A 24,350-nucleotide genomic window follows, 5' to 3' on the forward strand; every position below is an offset into this window, starting at 1 on the left:
GAATCCCACTATTGTTTTAACTCGAGAAATAGAGTCATTGATTCAGAGCAATACAGCACAGACACAGACCCTTCCACTCAACCTGTTCATGCGTACCCAATTAGAAGCGTTCAGCCCATATCCCACACTTTCCATGTATCCATTTTGGCCTGAAATAACAATGCCAATCTTTTATCTCAATTTATTATCCAGAATTGTGTGTGTGTGTTTTCTCTGGAGAAACTCAGCAAATCAGTCAGCATCTAGGAAAATGAATAATTAGCTGACGTTTTAGGCTGAGACCTTTCATCAGGACTGGAAAGAAAGGGGGAAGAATAAAAAGATGGGGACAGGGGAAAGAAACACAAGCTAGGTGATAGATGAAGCCAGGTGGGTAGGAAAGGTAAGTGGCTAGAGATGGAGGAATCTGATAGGAAAGAAGAGTGCAACTCCCAGGCTAGATGAGAAATCTATCAGTAGCTTATCTCAAGCTCAGAAATCTATGGAATGCAGTATTTTCATCTGAATAATGAAAGGAAGCAGTGCTCCAATGATATTTTGTTCCTTTGACATTTCAGTGGAAAAATTGAACATATTTCACTTGCTTTTATTATAAAAATCAATTTCTCATTTGTTACAACTTGATAAGAACAGAAAAGACTTTGTACAAGGTGCTTTTTAAAAAAAACTCAGGTTACACTCTTAAAGCCCATTTTACATTTTGAGGATGTTATTAGGCAAATGGATAGGACAGACCAAATGTTGGTCATTAATATAAATACATCCTTGCAAAGCATTGTGTTACTGGGGTGGGGTGGGAGGAGAAAAGCTTATACTATCACAATACAACTGCCTCTTTAAGTAACAGCAGGAGGAAAATAAATGCATTCAGCAGCACCAGATCCTTCACTTCCTAACAAGGTTGCTCTTCTAGACACACCACCTTAGGATGTTTTTTTGTAACAAAATTTGGCACACAGAATTCTACTATCACTCAGAAGTATACCTGGAAAAATGAACCAGGATTCCTGACACCGAGTATACAGCAGCAAACAGTTTAAATATTGTCACATACAATTTGACCAATGCATGCTTTGATCAAAGTATTTTGTGAAAAATGTTAACCAAATTAAATAACTGAATTCGAGAAATCACATCTGATAAAATCAACGTAATTAAGATCCCTGTACTGGTCAGCCAGTAAGGACCTTTAAAAAGTATTCAGTCTTTGCTATGAATGTAATCATACACTACAGTATATAAAGCTGATTTCTGTATTTTGCACAGTACCTTAACTGATGGTGGAAAATTTTACATTTTAAACACGGAAAAATAAACTTATCTGGCCTATTACAAAAAAAAATCTGAGATTGTCTTTACCCTTGTACTAATGTTTTATAGAAAAATAAAATGAGGCATAAAGTGTAATAATAAAACTATACATGAAAGTACTGTAAGGATATATGGACAGGCTTTACAGAAACTCTAATAGAAGGTTATTTTATAGCTTATAAATAGAGTATCTACACAATATGTGGTATAAAAATACACTCAGAACATTTGTGGGCACTGAAGTTAAAAGCTCATCGAGTAATTTAGAAATGTATCAGGGCATGCTTTGTATCCTTGGTCAAATAATTTTAAAGAAGTCACAGGTGCTATTCCACCATTTGTCCACATTTTCCTTCAGAACTGTGATGGTTTCCACTACAGTGAAACTTGGCGAGGTGATTTCCATTCTACCCCAACCTGACCTTTTGTAGCCAGGGTGAGAAACCATAACGGAGCACGTGGCAAATATCAATCAACTTCAAAATCTGCAGATTGGCTGACTGGATTTACTGGGAAAATTACACAATATTGATGCTGGCATGAAAAGAATCTCAGAACATGACTCTGCATGCAACTTTCCTTCCGTGTAGTATTGCTGAGGCAGCTTTGTACAACCACATAACAAAGTCCTCGTGCCAGCTCTCTCTCACTTTGCTCTGTTGAAATTCTGTAATAATGTTGTGCAGTTTTGTTCTCCTGGTAGAAACTGAAGATGATCAGCATTTGTTGATTCTCTTTAGGCAGTGGAGATGCAAACCATCCCGTGTCCTGCGCCCTGTTAATCTATGTGCTACTTTTACCTTTACCTCTTCATCTTAGGTACAGTTGCTTCCCTGGGTTAAGGCATTTTCGTTTTGTGGAAAAAAGATTTTTCTCATTTGTACAAATTTTTACAATTTTTATGGCACAACCAGCAGGAGCTGTTAGAAAATATATAAATATCCTCTCTAATGTACAAATTGTCTGCAATTTCTCTCCCCATCTAATTTATTTTCACTGTACAAACCATGTCCTTAAGTATTTTTTTTAACCTAGTCTCTCCATATTAACAATTATTTACAGTGAGGAAAGAGGTGGTTTGTGTTCAGGAAGAGTCTGTACATGGAGAAGGAGGGGGTGGATAAAGATGATGTGAGTAACTCCTTTCTGTATAAGGAGATGGTGGGCAGCTTTCGTAGTTCTCCTCAGCAGACAGGTATTGGCTCCGTGGAGTTGGGGGTGGAGGAAAAGGCTCAGAGTCATAGTTTAAATCGCTGTAACATTTTGTTGGAACAATCCTCCTTCCAGGAGTGTAGTCACTGTCACACACATCAGTACTGCAGGGTGTGGTGGGTGGAGCAAAATTTCGATATGCGTACGGTCTGTAGCTGTGGACAAGCAAATACATAACAATGTTAACTTATAGGTTTTGATTATTTTGATAGTACAAAAGTACAAAAATGGATCACACATACTTTAATTCACAAAGTGCTTCTTTACAAAGGTGACAAAAACAGGAGAGGATAAATACTTCCTGCAATTTTTCAAAAGAAAAATGAAACTCAATACTAGTAAAGGTACTGCAAGATACAAAAGTCACCATTTTGGTTCCCCTATTATAGGTGAGTAAACCTGGCAGGGTAGCTTATCTCTAAAGGTACACTGAATTAAAGGGGAGGTTACTTAGGTTCTAAATAATACAAATTGGCACTAAGTGCTCTAAAAGTACCCACATCAAAGCACTTAATTTCCCAACCAGAGCTCCCACCAAAAGAATGGGCTGATTTAAAAAAAATTCTAACCAGTTTAAAGTGTAATCAGGGTCTCCCTCCCACCCATTAGAACTATTTATAAGGAGGGCTACTTTCACAGGACCCTTGGCATTGTTAATGATTCCTCTCATCCATCCAGCAATCTCTTTGACCCCCGCTATCATCAAGCATTAGGTCAAGACCTATTAGGATGGGAAACACCTTCTTCCCCCAGACCACAGACTATAGATCTCCCTGCCACCACCAAGTCTCATGATGTATGAAGCACCAGTAGCATTACACTCCTTACTTTTTAAACATATATCGCATATGCACCTTATTATTTGCTAATTTATATGTGGTAATATTACTTTGTGTTATGTGCCAGAGTTATGTATTGTGCTATGCCCTTGGTCCAGAGGAATGTTGTTTAATTTGGCAGTATACATGTGTATGGCTGAATGACAATAAACTGAACTTGAACTGTTCTCAGGATTATATAAAAGCCCTCATCACTGTCAAATGAAATGACATGGTAAATACCAAAATTACATTTTATCAAAAGCCGAGCAAATTTCCTTCATAACCCTCCAGAAGCTTTATACTGAAAGTGCAAGAGCAACTGCAGGACAATTACACTGACTTTGCAAAATTAACAGTATGATTTTGTGGTTAAGTGTCCTCAGTGAAACCCCATGTCTTTGTTCTCCATTTACCTGTATGATCTGTGAATAGAAGGGCTGTTTGACGAATAACCAAATTCCATGGTATAATGTGAACGCTCAGTAGCTGGTGAAGGTGGAGGATTCAGCATCTAGAGGAAGGAGGAAAAGAAAGAAATCCAGGTAAACATTTTACAAATATGAGGGATAAATTCCTCAAGTGTTGTGGCACTGGGTGTATTTTTGTCACTTTCATTGCTTTAGACAATCACACAATAATTCAGCATAGAAATGGGTCCTTTCAGCTCACCTCATCACTGCATAATGTGATGACAATCTTCAACTAATCTTGTATCCCTCTACTCCCCATTCAAGCATCTGTCCAAGTGCATTAATTGTATCACCTCCCCCGGCAGCTCATTCAAGATGACCTCTACACTCTACCTGGAAAAACTTGCCTCTCAGATTTCCTTCAAATTTCTCTCTCACATCTCAATCCCATGCCCTCTCGTTCTAGATTTGCCTGCCCTGGGGAAAAAGACAATCTACCCTTTCTACATCCCTCATCATTTTATAAATCTCTACAAGGCCACATATCAAACTCCCAGGTATCAATCAGTAAGGACAAATGCTTTTATCCACCCTCTCATTATAACTACAGCTCTCCAATCCAAGCAAATCCTTTCAATACTCTCTATTGTTACCACACCCTTCCTGTCGTGCAGCAACCAGAACTATGCCCAGTGCTCTAAGTGCAGTCTAACCAATGTTTTGTGGAGCTGTAACAAGTCATCCCAACTCCTGCGGTGAATGATTCAGCCCATGTTTTGTCATCTTTGTTTGTCACCCTTTTGACTCGTTTCGACACATTTAGGGAGCTCTGGATGCAACCCAAGGTCTCTCTGCACACCAACACTTCTAAGGTCCCTACCATTTATTCTACATATCCTACTAGAATATGATTTCCCCAACTGGATTAAACTATATCTGTTACTGCTCTCCCCAAGTTTCCAACTGATCTCTGGCCCGCTGATCCTTAGACAACATTCTTTGCTAAGCACAACTCCAAATCTAGTTTAGTCTGCAAATTAATACTCATCCAGGTCACATACATTACAAAACAATCAAGTGTCCACCATTGATACCAGTGGCACATCAGTTGTTATACAGTTTCCCATTCAGAACAACCATCTACTACTACCCCCTGACTCTCATCACCAGGCCGATTTTAGATCTAGTTTGCCAAGACACCTCAGATTCTTTCTGCTTTAGCTTTCTGGACCAGACGACCATGCAAAACCATGTCAAACTCCTTACAGTCCACATACAACACGTCTCCTCCTTCATCAACTTTCTTAGTTACCTCCTCAAAATCCGATTTGAGACACAATTATCCCTGCACAAAACCATGCTCAGTCTTCATCAGTCCCTCCCTTTCCAAATGATCATAAATCCTGCCCCAGAGAATCTTCTCCAGCAACTTTCCTACCACTGATACAAGGTGCACTGCCTGTAGGTTCTAAGCTTATCTCAACTCATTTTCTTGTGTGCCCATCAAAACATGATTCTCTTACCACCCAGCTGCACTCAGGGTAATTCACAACAGTCAATTAAGAACCAATGTAATTTAACGGTGTGGGAGAAACGGGAGTTACACAGTGAGTATGTAAACTCCACACAGACAGCAATGGAGATCTGCATGATATCCAGGGTTGCTGGAGCTGTGCCTGCTGCATCACTGTTTCGTCCTGCTTATAGATCTCCCTGTTTCCTTCAAAGTTAGCATCATCATTACTTATATAGATAGATAGATATACTTTATTAATCCCGAGGGAAATTGGGTTTCGTTACAGCCGTACCAACCAAGAATAGAGCGTAAATATAGCAATACAAAAACCACAAACAATAAAATGCAAGCTATGCCAGATGGAAAATAAGTCCAAGACCACTCTATTGTCTCAGGGTGTCTGACCCTCCACAGGAGGAGCTGCACGGTCGATGGCCACAGACAGCAAGGCAAAACCTGTACTTTCCATGTTTATAAATCGCCATATCACTTTTCTTGTCCAAAAGTTTTGAATGTTCAGTTGCTTATCAAGTTCATAATGTTATTTCCTAGAATTCAGCATTTCAGTCTATCCAACCAAATCTTCACATCCTCAGCAGAATAGAAAAAATTTACAATTGATACCTTATGTTCTCAACCAGTCTGCAGCAGTAGCTCACATTATTCAACCCAGTTCTATTCTGATCTATTAAAACAGAGCTGGAGAATTATACCCAATGGCTTCATTTCCCATCCCCATACCATAACTCTCCTTTGCACCCCCCCATACTGCATCTGCTTCTAAGTGTAAAGCAACCATATCCAGTTCTACCACACCATCTGTATCTTAGCCAGTACATTGTTTCCAAATCAAACACCTCATCCAAAGGAGGAGGTTGATAAAGTTCCACCTGCAAAACACTAGGAAAATCAATCTAATTGTTTTGAGCCCCCTCACGGAATTCATTTATAGCTGCCAGCTTGACAGAAAATGAAGGACTCTGCAGAAGGGAAGCATTAGATTGATCTTACAAGGAGGTTAAAAGGTCAACACAAAATCATCAGCTGCAGGGCTTGTACTGTGCAATCCTATTACTGTGCAATACTATTCGAGGTGCTATGTGCTACCCTTTTTAAAACATGGGGTCAACATCAAACTTCAAGTCTTTCGGTATCTCATCAATGGCCAGCTTATCTAGAAGGACAGAAATAAAGCAATCAGCTCAGTACTCTCAGACTTGGTGGGAGGTGGGAAGGAGAGTTGATTGACATTGTAGATGACAGGCTGCAGAACAAATTTAAATGAAAGCTAAGCCAGGAGTTTGATGCTGTCCACCATATGCTAAGAGAGTACTAGTGCACAAGTGTCAATATTAACAAGAATCAGAGCATTGGAAGGCTGCCCTCTTTTGGAAAGATGACCTTATTTATAAGGTTCTGGAGAGTCACTAACACAATTTTCAGAATACAAACACCGCAGTTCAGAGGAGTTGTGGGAAAAAAAAAGAAATTTTGGAGAAAACTACAAAAATCTCTTTTGTACAACCTGGGAATGTAAACACAGATTGTTAACCAAGGTACAGGAAGGTTGAAGATCAAAAAAAAATAAAGATATCTACTTTAGTTAAATTCAGTTGATCTTTAAAACACAGCGAGAGAAAAAAAATAAGTTAAAAATGAAGTTGTCTACTTACAGGAGGGAAGTATGTGCCTTTTGTACTTGAGGAACTGCTTGAAGAGGCCCCTGTAACATGAGCTCTGTCATACGGAGGCCCGCTGCTTCCACCCATAATGCTCAGGGAACTCATCACAGACTTGCCACGGGACATACCTGCAATTAAAGAAAACATAACCAAAAGTATTTGTGCAACTCAGCTTCATTTAAAATTCATTCTCAGAACGCAATCCTGATTCACATTGAGTACTATTTTATTAATTTTTATTTTGTAAAAGACTCCCCACCAACCCTACTTTTAACTTAGAAGCAAAATAGAGTAAATGAACCCCAGTTATTGCCCTGTTTACCCATTCACAATCAGAACAAGACCATTGTAAGTCCTAAAAAAATTTCTGATCAGATTCTGTTTTTAAAATGTAACTTCTGCATAAACTGCTGTATCACTACTTTATGTAAAAATTAAACTGTCCTTCTTGGACTAATGCTGCAAGCATGAGATTTCTGCTCCTCAAACTAATCATTTTGCAAAATCTTAGTTTATTTCACCCTGGTCTTACCTTCGGCTGTTTCAGCTTATACTATGGAATTTCATTTTAAAAACTTTACATCTCCCACAAATGCTTTAAGCCTTCTTAAATCTCAATTTCTTTGACCAAACTTTCTAATAACTTCGAGACTTTTTTGTCCTGATAATATTCTTGCATGGTTGTAAGGATGTTTGGAAATGTTGGGAAGTAGTTGTTGTTGACATGCATTGTATTACTGAAGAGGAACATTACCACAATCAAACCAAGAGCGTGGCACCACAATGGTCATTGCCTGCGCACAATGCCCTTGGAGCAGTCAAGACAAAGACACATGCAATGATCTTAGTACAGTACTAAGTGCAATAACAGCAAAAATTAATGCTGGTGTTCTTAAACAGGTACAGGTGATAAATGCAAATTATGTATAAACTATTAAAGTTCAACTGGCTACAAAAAATGTAAGATTAATACAAAGTGCTGCATAAATTTGCTAAATAATTATAATTTCCAAACATTATTCCCACAAAGGCCATGTTTAATGAGGAGGAAATAGCTCTACCTTGCAAAGATCCTGGAAGGGAGTTAGTGTGTGGTACGTAGCCCAGTGGCACGGAAGCAGATCCACGCACTACAAAATCATTTGTCATCGTTTCTCCATCACCTTTCATCCGTGGACATAGAACACGCTGACAGATAAAGTACATGGCTCCAATGACAAAGACAGAGAGGATCACACCTATAATTGAACCAATTGTGTTTGTAGGTTGAGGGGTGGGTTCCTCGGTGGGATCTGCAAGAAATGAAACAAGAAGTTAACTGCGGATTTGCCTGGCCAGCAGATCAAGGGGGTTTAGTTGTTACATCAGATTGTGAATAAATTGTTAATTATGGCAACTGTGCATTGAAATGTAAAAATACTTTTTAACTTCATGTAACTTTATCATAAATACACTCATGGCAAGAAGCAGACAAAATGAAAAGCCAATCTGTCCAGAAAAACTGAAATTTACTGTGCTCCAAATTCTGTCAATTCAGTATGACAAGGGCTCAAAATGAAAAAAAAAACATGGACCAGAAAGTTTCTCACAATACTTTCAAACATTCAGCTGGATAATGTCATGGGGACTATGGGGTACCATATCAGAAGGAAAATGTACAAGGGGGAAATTCAGAAATTTGTTTATAATGAAGCAAAGCAATTTGAAGTAGTGATCTTTCTATCTTTCTCTCCTGTACCCAACCTGCAATAATTCACCATAACTTCCTCTCCAACAGTTAAATCTAAATTTTAATGTGCTCAAATTATCACCTAAGTCAGTTTCTCTTTCTTCATTCACCTTAGCCCCACTACTTCGATTTTTTAATGATTTTTGTTACCACTGTACCATATTACTTATAATTCCGTAAACCTTCTTAATAAATTGCTCCAATAACTGGGACTTGAACCAAAAAGGGAGTAGATTAGTCATGAGCTTTCTGTGAGTGAACTCCAGGAGTACAGCACACATTGCAGGATCTACTTAATCTTACTTTCTTCGATGACAGAACCCAAACCGTATCTGTAAGAACGTCAAACTTTGCTTCTAATTGCCTGACAAAATCTCAGCATTTCTCAAAAAACAGTACACGGCCTTCAAACCAAAATCTGCCAAAACCAAAGTCAAAGTAGTACATTTTGTTTTGCTGTACTGTGTAACTTCATCTGAAATGGGAGAGGAGGAAGAGAATCGTTCTTGGTTTATTGAAGTAAATTTGGCTGCCATTTTCCAATTACCATAAAACAAATTTGTATCCAAACAACTAAGAACCAAGTTACACAAATAAATAATTTGGTGAAAGCTTACAGCAGGCAACTTCATCTGAACTGTCGGTACAATCACTGTTACGATCACATCTTTTATGTTTGGGAATACACTGGCCGTTGGTACATCGGAATTGGTCCATAGGGCACAAAACTAAGGGGGAAGCAGAGAAAAAAAGATTTAACTGTGCCGAGCAGGAGTAGTAAAGAATTTCAGAAATGGTACATCTTAAAAGTACAAAGCAATTTACAGAGAGAAGTCAATTTTGTAATGTTTTCCCAATCAGCTGGAATTACCATTAAAGTAAGAAAAGTGACATGGCCAGAAAGTTAGATCGCCCATTCACTTCTGTCAATGTGCACCAGCACTACCAGTATAATTATGGAACCAGATGCTAGAGGTTACCACGCAGAGGATCTACTGAGCTAAATCTTGGAGCTACAAGACAAAGTCCATGGGCCTTGAATTCTGATGACACTGCATCAATTTTGGGGCACTGAAGCTTTCAGCACCGGAGTATGTGGCACACTCTCACCAGGAGCAAGATGCACATTATCTGCTGTATTAGTGAAGACAGAAAAACAAAACAGTATCCAATCCTCTGCAGATAAAAAAAAAAGAAATGGAGCCCACTTGCTAAATATTATGTTGGGGAATCCAGGCCTAAATATCACCTAACCATTCCTTAAAAGAATTGCTACAGGTTTTCACTAAGATAAGTAGCTTTTAAAGAGAATACATGGATGTGACACAGGGAAGAAAAACATGGCTCTTGCCTTCTCCTTTAATATCTACTTGGATTATTTCTAGCTACTTCTCACAAACATCCCCCAGCCTTCCTGTCAATCACCCATTTTCTCACCCTTACCACCACCATTGCTCTTCAAGAGAGCCAGGCACTACCATGTCCTATAAATCCATGTTGTCACAGGCAAGGAGGTTGCATTCTACTGGTGATAAAGAGGCCCAAGGCCCACTATTTGGTGGTCCCCAAGGGGAGCTGTTCCTAATTTATCCGTCCGTGCCAAGCCCTGAAACTCAGGAGTTTCTTAGCTATGGTTTCAATTCTGAAAAGCAACCTTCTGCTTTGCCACACGGTGGCGCAACACAGCTAAATAACCCTCCTCCATCCCCCTCTTGAATTTTTCGTTTCCCTGAGAAGCTCCATCAGTCTCTGTAACTGCCACAATTCCCCAGAGAAAGTGGGGATATCACATTCACAAGCTTCTTGCTGTTGACTGTTCACCAATTTTCTCTCTACCTTCTGATATTCTTTCTCCTCCCCCATGTCTTTTCAACAGCACCATAAATAGCAAATTTAAAGAATGCACCTGTACTCGCTCCAAAATATTATTCAGATTCTTTCAAATTATTTTAATGATTCTTATATGGCTTCCTTAGTGATTTAGCCTATTCAAAACAATGAAAAGACAAGTTCTAAAGACCAGAAATGTCCCAAGCTGACTGGTGATTACCAAAGGTCTCACCACTATTGTGAGACCTCAGATAGAGAACTAAGCAATGAGGTTTTATTCCAGTTGTTAGTTACCGACTTCCTCAGAATTGCACGCACGTGAGCAGCATCACGTTTAGCTGCAATATTCTTCATTCAATGCCAATCACATAGATGCCAATAGAAACAGAACTGTCACCCTACAAGTGCCAGTCTCCTGGTAGGTGAAAAGCACTCTAAAATGATCAAATACCTTCACATTTCTCTTCATCAGACTTATCTTGGCAGTTGGACTCTCCATTGCATCTGAAAACAGCGTCAATGCACTGGCCACTGGCACACTGGAACTGTGTGTCTGAGCACACAGGACAATGCTGCTCATCACTCTGATCGTCACATTCAGGATACCCATCACAGCGCCAATCCAGCGGGATGCAATCAACTTCACCAGTGGTACAGGTGAAATGCTCAGGTGAGCAGGTTGGTGGTTCTATAACATACAGGCACAGTTCATAGTTAACTTTACAGGAGAAGGAGAAAATTCAATTACATGCATAAATCAATTTTTCTTTATCACGTCAAAGAACAAACAAACATTTCATATAAACATTATTGCTCAGACTGAGAAACAAGTTAGCATCTTTGATGATTTTTAAATCATAATTTTTTATTTTATTCAAAGTACACACAAACTCCTTTGCAATCAAAAGTTGCATGTGGCAATTTGAAGAGCCAACATTGATAAACTGGGACCAGGGGAAGAGGAGGTCCAAAGATAAGGGGGGTGAAAAAAAGAAAGCACTCGCCTCCACAGGACAGCTCATCGTGAAGCAGCATCAGATGAACTGGGCACGAGCAGTGTGCGGTACCATCACCCTTCACGATGCAAATATGAGAGCAGCCACCATTGTCGTGAGCACACGGATGCTCTGCTGCAATACAAGTTACCGGTTAACTTGCATCAAAATGAACGAACAAAGTTGTCAACAAGAGCATCACAAAACAGTACATTTAGGTAATCTGTTTGATGTTGATTGATGAATAAATATTGGCCAGATTACTTAGAAAAAAAATCTATTTTCTTCATAATCGTTCCATAGATCATTATGACTAGTTCAGAGGGTAAGAATGTCCTTAATCTATGTCAGTACTGCACTAGGATACAAGCCTAGGGCTTTGTGCTCATGTCTCTGGTGTAGGAAATGAACCCACTACTAATTCAGAAATGCAAGGGAGCAACCATTTGCATTAGCAACAATGGCTAACAATTAACAAATAAAACCCCTTTGCCATCAGCAACCGTTAAGAAACACAAATCCTAATTATTCTAAAAGCTAGTTACCTTGCCACTTCCCAATCTCACATTGTTAAACTAGCAATCAGAAGTATCAACATTAGACATAAAAAGTTTCACTGCCCTTATTAAAGGTCTTGACAGAATGTATTTCTTTTTAGGACAATATCTTGCTTTCAGATATAGAATAATGGCATCTATTGAAATTAATTTAGTGTTGAATTTATACCTGAACCATTTCCTTATTCAAATTGATGGATGTTTCACTCACATTTGGGCTTCTATTGCGCATGAGTGCAGTAATGGCTATGAGCTGACTTTCTTTGTGCTGTATATTGGATATGTGATGATATCTACAGAAAAGGACTTAATGGTGAAATCTATTATCCCCAAACAGCAAAATATTATCTAGTTTTCAATTGTTCTGCTTCCAATTTCGTCCCTTTCAAATTTTCCTTGTGGATTTCTATTCAGAATTGGCACAGGGACTGATACAGTTTTGAAATTATATTAGATCCAGCTTTGATATTATCATACCATATTCTTGCAGATCGAGTTCTTTCACAGCGTGAATGTCACTGAGCTGGGCTATACGTGCTTGAATCTTTGTCCGACCATTCCCATTTATCTTCTCAATCCTCTCAATCATCTGCTGTTGTCTGTCAATCCAGTACAAGTGGTTACCAAATATAGTCAAACCTACAGGTTGAAGGATGTTGGCATCTTCCAAAACAACCCGATTTGCACCTAAAAAGCAAATTTAGGTTTCACAAAACAATATAAATTTCAGGCCTTTTTAAAAAAAATCCAACAGCAATGATGTTTATGTCAGTGACATGCCACATTTGTCTAACTGAGAATTACAAATGTTAAAATATTAAATAAGCAAAATCACAGTTGTATAACACGTCATAGTCACAGAACACAGAAACACAGCCTTTGGCCAAACTAGTCCATACTAGCCAAGATAACCATCCAAGCCAAATCTCATTTACCAACATTTGTCCATAACCTTCTAAGCCTTTCAATCTAAAAGATGGTCCTTGTATCTCGAGCTTAGTGTGTCTGTAATCTCAACATGTCCATTTGTAGTGAGGGTAGCTGGTGACTTCATACCCGGTGAGATAGGGACATGCCTATCCTAGCACGTGAAGTCAGTTCCACTCATCAGGCTGGGCAGATGAGATCTACAGTGAGATACAATGGCTAGGGAGGCGGTACTGCAATATTCCTTGGAGAACAAGGGCAAAACGAGGCACAGAAGACATCACAGTCATCCACTGCAACCAAGGAACACCCCAGTTTGTGACGCTTGTTCGTACCACTATTTGGACACGGACTTCTGAGCTGAGAGAATAGAACTGCCCCAAGTGCAACGGCCTTTCCACTTTAAAAACTCTCCTGCACACGTTTCCTGTCATCGTCAGATGCAGCAGACAACCAAACAACCAAAGTCAAAGGCAGAGTGTGAAAGGATTATCTAAACTTTAACAAAGCCGCTGGACAAGTTGCACAGCTTGTATCAAAATGCAGGATAATTTTCCTGTGAACATTTTGCCACATTAACTGCATGAAGGGAATGCAAGCAGTTCTGGTGGCAAGGACTTTGCTGCCTTGGTTAATGAATGATGGATTTGTGCTAAATTAGTACCTGCAAGCAATTGTGACAAAAGCTCTTGGCCCAAAATGCTGAGTTTGCCCCCCCACCACCAGATGATGCCCAGTCTGCTAAATTCCTTCAGCAGTTTGTTGTAGCTATATTTTGAAATTATTGCGTTCCTGCTGCCATGCAAAAACTGAAAACACGTGGCTAAACAACAATTTTCACTTCTGTTTAATGTATTTCAATAGCACAGACTTTGGAAAATATTTGTAAATCCACTATCCATCACAAGAGATTACGTCAATGTATCAAAGTAAGGGAAAGATCAAATTTAACAAGGGAAAACTTCCAGCAATATCCTTAAAATTTATTCCTCACGAATCCTCCAGAGAGACAACAAAAACTTTGTAAGCATTAGTATCACCCACATCATTAGCCACTCAAGTTAAACAGTTGGAACTATTTACTCTTCAAAACATAATCTAAAGCCTACCCCAACCCATTGCAAAGTGAAATGTTGCATCACATTATGTAGTATAATGCTAAAGCTTCTCATTATGACAAGTAAAAATTACAACAGTAACTTGACCAAAGTCTAGCAATGAGATTGTTGCATGTGATGCAGACAGAGGGAAAGGTTAACTTGCAAAAAAATTTCTAAGTTTGCAATGGGGAAAGTGAAAATCTCAAATAATCATTCCAATTAATTTGGTCAATATAGTTACCTCTTTCCACTCCTTTCGGCATCATGAAAGATAACAGTACTTATCGCACAGTAACAGCATTTCAAATACGTCAATAAAAGCACTTTCCTTATTTCCCTCCATCCCTTCCCTCCTTTCCCAAAAGGATTCCCAGAAACATTTTCTCTCTACCTGATAAATCACTGCTCTCAATGCGTCGGAGATCAGAGTCAGCCCAAAAGAGCTTGCCAAGCTTGTTGTCGATAGCAAGTGTAACTGGTTTACTTAGCCCACTGAAAAACAGAATCTCTCGCTCTGTGCCATCCAACCTGGCACGCTCTATTCTTGGTGACCGATCTTGAAGATTGGTGAAGTACATGTACCTAAGAGATTTTTTTTTGATGTGGGTTGAAGGGGAGAAAAAAAGTGGAACAATTTAGTATCATTCTGTCCAAAGCTGTTCCCTGTCGAAAATTACGTGTGTGTCAGAAGTCAAGTACCAAATTTTAATTTTACCCTCTCTCTGGATTTACAACAATTGCCCTTGGTCTGTCTTGTTCTCCATCCAGAACAACACCAATTGGTTTTCCATCCAGACGTGTAACATTGATAACATTGGTTGCCTCACAAGTCCAATAGATGTACCGGCTGTAGATATCAATGCTGAGGTCATAAGCCTGCATGTCTATGTTTTGGTTGGGAAGTGTGCTGGTCACAACTGTAAAGCTCTGCAGCAGAAAACAGTAACAAATTGATCTTTACCATAATCTGTCACAGCTTCTTTTTAAAAAAATGTAAAACAATATGTTTTTATTATACAAGAGAATTAATTCCACAAATACAAGTTGACTTTTGTCTGACATTTTGCGCAGATTTTTGTGTTAGATTGGTTTCAAGGTACTTCTTACTTTATCATAGATTTCAAGTGAGAAGAATCAAGATGTCACTGCATGCCTATGTGTCTGCATTGAGAAGTATTGTTGAGCATTATTTTAATACGAACCTGACTTCCATCTTCCTGTGCTCGTCTTATGACATTTTGACGAGAATCGATCCAGTACAGGTGTTTATCTACAGGATCATAATCAATAGCCCTGACATTTTTCAGACTGTGAATGGGAAGAATGATATCTGGGCTCTGTTGTTCATCAATAACCATTCGATTAATTGCATTCTTTTGGCTGAACAGTAAAAACGAAGTTGGAGCTGCAAAGTTATAATTTTAGTGTGTTAGTTTCGATTGGCTAGAGTATACTTTCTAAAGTGGGCAAGAGAAAATAAGTTACATAATAACATGCTTCCTTTATAAACTAAATTTCCCATCAACTTTATATTTTTGAAATGCAGCTTTAAAAATGTCCTCAAGAGGTGACCACGAATTAAACAGCACATAAAATGAAGAAAATTTCCTCCAGAAACTCATAACCCTTGAAAATGGACAAAATCCACAATTTTTTTAAAACCATAAGCTGCAGATTTTAAACATATTCCCTTGTATAAATTCTTTAAATAAAAAAAAACCTGATTTATAAACAGCATCTTTTCTTAATTTAACCTCCCAAAGAACCTGTATTTGTGCATGTTCCTTCACCTTGCTGCTGTCAGCCAGCATACAGTTCTTATGAACTCAATGTCCTTGCCTCCTCCTCCCCCCACCACTGCAGAATCCCACTTTACAAACTTATGAAAATTGCGTTAAAACACATTGACTAACCCCCAAATTTAATGGTACTATTATTATGATGCTTACGGCTGCATGTCTTGTTGTCCGTGTTCAAGTAGTAGTGAGCTGGGCAGCCGCAAACATAACCAACAGCTGGCATCGCCAAACACAAATGCGAACAATGCCCATTGCTTGAAGCACACTCATTCCATCCACCTTGCCTTGAAGAATGAAAGACCAGGATGTCCATGACATAATCTAAGTGTCCTTGGATGATGGTGCGGTTCTGGCCACTAGTTTTGTTGGCCCGCTCGATACTGCGGCGGCTCCAGTCTGTCCAGTAAATGTAGTCTTGGTACTGAGTTAAGCCAAATGGATGAGGCAAGTCATCTGCAATAACTTCACGATCCAGACCTGTAAGAATACAAGTTATCATTGATAAAAACATTTTACAGTAAGTATATATTGGATTCTTGCCTCTAAAACCACACCAGACCAACTGAATATATAAAATATACCCAGGTACTGCTTATATCTTAAAAAGCATTTAGAAATGCCACTGAAACACTCTTAATATAATCAGTAATATGTAAAGAATAAAGCTTATATTGAATTCCAGATCAATAGTCTGTTTCTCCAAACTTAACTCACCCAACATATTGGAGGATTCGATCAAACTTGTATCCAGGTCTGTCCAGTACAGTCTTCGTTCTGCATAATCAATAGTTAGTCCATTGGCTCGGCCAACGTTTGGCACCAAAGTGATACGGCCTGTTCCATCCATGGCAGCTCTGTCAATCTTTGGTTTACCACCCCATTCAGTCCAATACATAAACCTATGAAAATACATACTTGTGAACGTCCAGGTAGTAAGCAGGCATTAAAAAAATATTTCTGAGGAATGCTGCACACATTATTGAATATAGAAAATAATATTTGTGATGGAGAGTAATGCATTGTTGAATAATGATGGACTGGAGATAGTATCCACTGCTCCATTGCAAAATGTCAGTGGAATCATGCTTGCCCATTTTTAATTCCTTTCTATAAGCAAAGCATTGGTAAATCCTTCAGAGCAAATCACCAGGGGATTTTTAAAACATCCTCAGTAGTAACTTTGTATGTAAAATGCTCTCACCAGTGGATGTACCAAAACTGTACCCATCAGTACATGTTACTTTTAAAACTACAAATATTAAAATATGCAGTGGTTATATAAATAATTCAGAACCAGAATCAGGTTTATTATTACCAGCATGTATCGTGAAATTTGTTAACTTAGCAGCAGCAGTTCAATGCAATACATAATAAAGAAGAAAAAATAAATAAATAATTACAGTAGGTGTATATTGAACAGATTAAAAATTGTGCAAAAACAGAAACAACCATATTAAAAAAGTGAGGTAGTGTTCATAGGTTCAATATCTATTTAGGAATCAGATGGAAGAGGGGAAGAAGCTGTTCCTGAATCGCTGAGTGTGTGCCTTCAGGCTTCTGCACCTCCTACCTGATGATAACAGTGAGGGAGAAAGGGGCATGCCCTGGGTGCTGGGGGTCCTTAATAATGGACTCTGCCATTCTAAGACACTGCTCCTTGAAGTAGTCCTGGGTACTTTGTAGGCTAATACCCAAGATGGAGCCAACTAAGTTTATAACCTTCTGCAGCTTCTTTCAGTCCTGTGCAGTAGCCCCTGCCCCCATACCAGACAGTGATGCAACACAGAAAACCTACAGCACAATACAGGCCCTTCGGCCCTACCTTAGAAATTACTAGGCTTACCTATAGCCCTCAATTTTTCTAAGCTCCATGTACATATCCAAAAGTCTCTTAAAAGACCCTATCGTATCCACCTCCACCACCATTGCCAGCAGCCCATTCCACACAATCACCACTCTCTGAGTTAAAAAAAAACTCTCCCCTGACATCACTTCTGTACCTACTCCCTAGCACCTTAAACCTGTGTCCTCTTGTGGCAACCATTTCAGCCCTGGGAAAAAGCCTCTGACTATCCACACGATCAACACCTCTCATCATCTTATACACCTCTATCAGGTCACCTGTCAGAATGCTCTCCAAGGTACATCTACAGAAGTTTTTGAGTGTTTTTGTTGACATACCAAATCTCTTCAAACTCCTAATGAAGTATAGCCACCGTCTTGCCTTCTTAATAACTGCTTCAATATGTTGGGACCAGGTTAGGTCCTCAGAGATCTTGACACCCAGGAACTTGAAACTGTTCACTCTCTCCAATTCTGATCCCTCTTTGAGGATTGGTGTGTGTTCCTTCGTCTTACCCTTCCTGAAGTCCACAATCAGTTCTTTCATCTTACTGACTTTGAGTGTCAGGTTGTTGCTGCGACACCATTCCACTAGTTGGTATATCTCGCTCCTGTACGCCCTCTCGTCTCCTTCTGAGATACTACCAACAATGGTTGTATCATCAGCAAATTTATAGATGGTATTTGAGCTGTGCCTAGCTATACAGTCACAGGTATAGAGAGAGTAGAGCAGTGGGCTACACACACACCCGAGCCCGAGGTGTACCAGTGTTGATCATCAATGAGGAGGAGATGTTATCACCAATCCGCACAGATTGTGGTCTTCCAGTTAGGAAGTGGAGGATCCAATTGCAGAGGATGGTACAGAGGTCCAGTTTCTGTAACTTATCAATCAGGATTGTGGGAATGATGATAAATGCTGAGCTATAGTCGATGAACAGCATCCTGACATAGATGTTTGTATTATCCAGATGATCCACGTCAGTGTGAAGAGCCATTGAGATTGCGTCTGCCATTGACCTATTGTGGCGATAGGCAAATTGCAATGGGTCCAGGTCCTTGCTGAGGCATTAGTTCAGTCCAGTCATGACCAACTTCAAATCATTTCATCACTGTAGATGAGAGTGCTACCGGGCGATAGTCATTAAGGCAGCTAATATTCTTTTTCTTAGGCACTGGTATAATTGTTGCCTTTTTGTAGCAAGTGGGAACTTCTGCCCGTAGCAGTGAGAGGTTGAAAATGTCCTTGAATACTCCTGCCAGTTGGTTGGCACAAGTTTTCCAAGCTTTACCAGGTACTCCTTACCAGATAGTTCATCCAGTTCCAAAAAATGCTCAAATTAATGCTTCAAAATAAATAAATAAATAAATAAAAGCCATTAACAAAGCTGTTTGGAAATTGCAGGCCATCACTTTACTAGCTGTTATGAAGTTAAGTGTTCTTTAGGAAATCTTAGTCTTACTTAAGTTTATCTTACCCTTCAGCGGGGTCCAATGCCAAAGCTCTGGGGCTGTCTAGGTCTTTCCACACCAATACTTGTCTGTGCTGTCCATCCAACCTGGCAACCTCAATTCGATTAGTTCCAGTATCAGCCCAGTACAGGTTCTTGCCCAGCCAATCTACTGCCATTCCTTCAGGGTAATCAAGCCCAAATTCCACAACGTGCTCCAGAGCACTCCCATTCATAAAAGCTCTGCTAATGGTCTGTAAAACAGGAGGGGTATTCCAGATTATTTGCCAAAGCAGACAAAGGATGTGAAAGACACAACTACGGCTGTTATCGCTTATCTGTTATCAATTAAGGCATGGACATAACAATCATATTCTTTAATCTGTTTAATCATATTCTTAAAAATCCACCTTTACCAGCAAACGTAAATATGGATGACTAAATTTCTAATTGAAGCAGCAGAGTGGCAACAACCATTTGGGTGCTGGTTCCTTCTGTTGCAAACTTCTGTTGTGCCCAAGACAATAAAGCTTGTTGACAACTATCCCGACAGTCCCAAGACTGGACAGGAACCACCTGCGCTCAGTCCAAGCATGGGTACAAGGTCAGAAGCCACAGTCGCATTGTTGTCTTATGGGCTGAGCTTAAGACATGGGGACTTGGGGGGGTCACCGGGAAGGCAAAAGAGAGATCTATATGTCAGGGTACCGGAAGAGAAAGTTTGCAGGGTTGTGATAAGAACACGTCCTCTTCAGGGTATCCAGTCTTGGTCACTGCTAGGACAACAAAGTCCAATTCCCCAGCACTAGTTCACTAAGATGGACATTATCGCCTTCAGCCCCAATACAAAAATGTCACGGGTTTCTGCTGTGCAGGGTACAAATGAATTCTGAAATGGCGAGAAATGAAGGAATGGTTGTTATAATGCCTTTATTATTGTGAGCAGGCCTTTGAATTCTATAATACTGAAAGAAAAACAGCTTATGCAATTGGATTTCTCAGCATGACTTTAAAATATTCTTTTATATACACCAGAGGTAAAAGAAAGCAACACATGGTGACGCAATTGATTTCTAGTCATCCCATCTTAAAAATTATTTTGATTTTCAGACTGAATTATTTAAGATAATAAAATGGTACAATCAAGCTCATGGCAAGCTTTGTCTAGTACCAGATTTTCTCCCCAAACTGCTCACACTGATAAGGGAAATGTACATCCTTAAAAGTAACCTGTTACTATACATGTGTATTTTATCAAATGAGATCTTTAAACAAAAGGAGCATTTCTCCTTCCATTTGAAGATAATTTCTGAAAAATACATACCAATAATCGAGTGCATTATTCAGACCCAGTTTTCATTCTCCTAGTGGTGCGAGTTATTTTTATATTTCAGCTGCAATTACTATTCCAGCAGCATCCTGCGGGAGCCCATTAGCCCTGGCAGCTCAGAGACACCAGAGAAGCAGCAGTGGCAACAAGACTTTTCATACCTTCAGGCTAATATCTGTCCAGTAAATCCGGTTGTCAGTCACATCGAAATCCAGAGCAGAGGCTTCCTTTACACCGGTTAGTGGAATAGCCACATTGTTATTGTTCGTTTCGAGTGAAATCCTTCTGATGTCCGCTCTCCGAGAGAAGAGGAGGAAAGCTTCTGGTACTATGCAGGTTTTCATGTCTCTGATGAGCTCCAAGCCTATTGGGCAGGCACATCGCACACCCTGAGGCCTGTACAAGCACAGATGACTGCATCCACCATTATCTTCTGCACATGGGTTGGTACCTGAAAATATATTAAACTCATGCTAGTTTGCCTGCAACCGGATATTAAATCAGGTACATCAAAAAGGAGTTTTCAATAAATATTCAAGAATAACGAGTTTCAACAGCAGCATTGTCCCTATTATCTGATACAATTCCCTGTGGTTTTCTAAATCATTAATCTTTTAATACACGTGTGACTGGATTTTGCAGAACGGCTCAAGTGTCATCCTACAAATGCAACACTGTGGAGGATTTCTCACAGAAAATCCAGAGGATGAATAAATTTCCTTGTAGAATTGTTTTATACAATAGATTCTTCTCCAGATAAAATGCCTATTGGGTTAGCCTTTCAGGTAAAAACAGAAATAATATTCACTCTTATTTGCTGTTGCTTTTCCCCAACACACCAAGTTCAATCTACCCATAAACACTTTCAATAACTCAAAGCTTGAACTTGAAAGTTCTATTCAGTTACCTTCTCCCCGATTTATTTAATTTTCCAAATTACTTTAATATGCGTTTTGAACATATCGAATCACTACTCAGTGGTGAAACATTAGCCTGAAAACTAAGAATATGAAAAACCTCATAGAAAATGTAGAGTTGGCTACTTACCCAAGATACGATGAACATTTGTGGCCTTCAAACCCATCAAGTCGGGCAGTTGGTCAATGATGATCTCTCTCTCAGCGGATGTTTTGTGAACGCGTTCAATGCTACGCCTTTGCCAGTCCGTCCAGTAAATGTAATCACCCAAAAGAGTAAATCCAAAGATGTGCGGTAACTTATCCTCCACAAGGACTCGTCTACCAGTGCCATCGCAGTTCATTACCTGTTTTGTTTAAAAAAAAGATAAACTTGTATTCGATACTACAGTACATAATTGTAAGAAGAATTACAAAGATAGGTCTCAAAAATTCCTGCCTGACATGTGCCAGAATTCTCTTAACAGAGAAGGATATTGAATAAATCTAAATATTTCCAGCAAGAGGGTGAAAAATTCCATGAGAATTGATGATGAAAGAATATTTTAGATCTCCCTCAAAGCCAATGCATTAGATATCTCTTCAAAGATCTACTTGCTTAAAAGCATTCTAGTTTCTAAATTACTTCACAGGAATATCTTCTGAAAGTCTTGAAGGTTCTTAAGAAAACACAAAAATATACAAATAAGTTTTAAATATGGAATGCAAGAAGAAAGCTCTCCAACATGAGCCCCTTTACATTAAATGATTTGCTACTGGAACCAGCACAATGTGGCTGGCTATATTCTTCTTATTCTTTCATAGTATGACAGCTTTGCAATGAATAATGCAATATTTCAAGTTTGTCATTTGACTGTACATATACAGTTGCATGCAAAAGTCTGGGCACCCCGGTCACTCACTTAGCTATTCACAGTAACAGAAATTTTGACCAGGGGTGCCCAAACTTTCACATGCCACTGTATACAACTGAACGAAACAATGTTCCTCCGGACCACAGTGCACCCACAAAACAGATACACACGCAGCACACAGAACAACATATTACATCAAGTTAATAAAATATATTTCAAAAATGCATAACGTGCACAGCACAGGCGAACAGGGAACAGATCGCTGTCCTAGTGATGAGACCTCGGTGGCGGCAGGGTGTTCATTACTCACAGCCTGAGGGAGGAAGCTGTTACCTAGTCTGGTAGTTCTCATCCTGATGCTCCTGTACCTCCGTACTGATGGTAGTAAGTTAAAGAGATTGTGGATGGACGGTAGGGATCCTGGACAATGCTTCGGGCCCCTTGTACAAAATGCTTCTGGTAAACGTCACGAACAGAGGGGAGGGAGACCCCGGTGATCCCTCCAGCGGTTTTCACTGTCCCCTGAAGGGTCTTGCGGTTACAGTGATACAGCCAGACAGGACACTCTCACTGCTGCTCAAAGTTCAAACTACATTTATTACCAAAGTATGCATATATTCTACAACCTTGAGATTCATGTCCTACCCGGCAGCTACAAAACAGAAACCCAAAAGAAACAATTAAGAAAAAAGAAAAACAAAACACACTATGCAAACAATAAACAAAACAATAAATTCAAATAGCACTCTGAACTGCAGTCGACAAAGGGAATCCGAGGCCCAGAATTCAGCACGGAGCTGAGTAAACGTCACAGAGCAGTGAACTGAACTGGCCTATTCTTCTTCACAGGCCCCGACACCCTTGACATTTTCATTCTGGCTCTGTGGCTAAATCGACATCCAAACATCGGGTTCAATCGCTTCAATACGATCTGAGGCCTGGACCCCAATGCCTCTTTTTAGCCTGTACCTGACCTTTCCGATTCGGGGCAGTGCTCAAATCAGTCGAACAGAGTCTTCCTCGCTCTCGGCTACGGGCCTGCTGCCTCACCTCATCTCGGCTCTCATACTGAACCACCTCCAAGTGCAAAGGGAAGTTACAGACCACTGCTTGTGACGATTGCTTGCCAGAAAAAGTATGATCAACAAAATATTTTGTTGCTTTCCTTGTTTCATCAGTGACCAGCCAGAAGTTGCTGATATTCACCAGCGCCATCTCAAACCATCACCTGTAAAATGGGGGTGAGGAGCGTTACACGTCTCAAACGCCTCAGAAAGCGTAGACACTGTTGTAGTGAGCAGGTGTTGTGGGTCTAGGTTAGATCGTGTTATATGTCTACCAAGGATCACTCTGCCATGGACATGTGCAATTGCATACTTATTCGAGCTCAAATCAACTGTAAAGCAAGCAAGATAATCCTATTGGGTATTGCAAATATGCTTCAGGATTGTGAACAAAAGAGCAGCTTAATAACTAACATTAATTAACCCATCCTGTGCACTTTCAAACAGTTTCCAGATAGTTTTATGTATTGACTGCATCACTGCTAATCAAAAGCTGCCAAATGAATATTACAATATTTGGTTCACCTGAACAAAATTTTCATTTGCAATGAACTTGTGAAAATTAACTTAAGTGTAGTTCTATTTCCATTTTGTTTTGCAATTATGTTTTTCCCTTTACTTTTGTTTTGCAGCTCAAACTTCTTTCATTGTCTAATCAAATCTTTACTCTGCTCAGTGGGAGCTCAAGGACAAATACTGTGGAAAAACAGAGCTAACTGATGGCTAGAATCATGAATTATGAGCTAGAATCAACACCTGCCTCAGGAATGACCTGGACCCACTGCAATATGCCTATCGTCACCATAGGTCTATAGCAAATGTGATCTCAATGGCTCTCCCTGCAGCCTTGGTTCACCCAGATAATGCAAACACCCATGTCAGGATGCTGTTTATTCACTATAGTTCAGTGTTTAAAACCATCATTCCTACAGTCCCGATTGAAAAGCCACAGAACCTGGATCTCTGTGCCTCCCTCTGCATCTGGATCCTCAGCTTCCAAATT

The 24,350-nt window shown here is 39.6% G+C and overlaps 1 protein-coding gene across 3 annotated transcripts in view; it reads right to left on the reverse strand.

Moving 5' to 3' along the window:
- Positions 1–570: 570 nt before the first annotated feature.
- The window catches only part of lrp6 (low density lipoprotein receptor-related protein 6), a 146,922-nt gene continuing 123,142 nt past the window's right edge, over positions 571–24,350 (reverse strand). For all 3 annotated transcript variants that reach the window (XM_063057939.1, XM_063057938.1, XM_063057940.1), the window contains 16 exons: positions 21,560–21,776; positions 20,674–20,963; positions 19,210–19,436; positions 16,604–16,788; positions 16,040–16,366; positions 15,293–15,495; positions 14,806–15,017; positions 14,482–14,672; positions 12,541–12,750; positions 11,516–11,641; positions 10,963–11,199; positions 9,299–9,409; positions 8,014–8,244; positions 6,944–7,080; positions 3,758–3,855; positions 571–2,678 (listed from right to left, as the gene is read on the reverse strand). In XM_063057939.1, coding sequence (XP_062914009.1) covers positions 2,396–2,678; positions 3,758–3,855; positions 6,944–7,080; positions 8,014–8,244; positions 9,299–9,409; positions 10,963–11,199; positions 11,516–11,641; positions 12,541–12,750; positions 14,482–14,672; positions 14,806–15,017; positions 15,293–15,495; positions 16,040–16,366; positions 16,604–16,788; positions 19,210–19,436; positions 20,674–20,963; positions 21,560–21,776 — 3,285 coding nt within the window. In that variant the 3' untranslated portion in view covers positions 571–2,395. The remainder of the gene's footprint in view (positions 2,679–3,757; positions 3,856–6,943; positions 7,081–8,013; positions 8,245–9,298; positions 9,410–10,962; positions 11,200–11,515; positions 11,642–12,540; positions 12,751–14,481; positions 14,673–14,805; positions 15,018–15,292; positions 15,496–16,039; positions 16,367–16,603; positions 16,789–19,209; positions 19,437–20,673; positions 20,964–21,559; positions 21,777–24,350) is intronic.

This window comes from Mobula hypostoma, chromosome 9, assembly GCF_963921235.1.
Source record: "Mobula hypostoma chromosome 9, sMobHyp1.1, whole genome shotgun sequence".
Lineage (NCBI taxonomy): Eukaryota > Metazoa > Chordata > Chondrichthyes > Myliobatiformes > Myliobatidae > Mobula > Mobula hypostoma.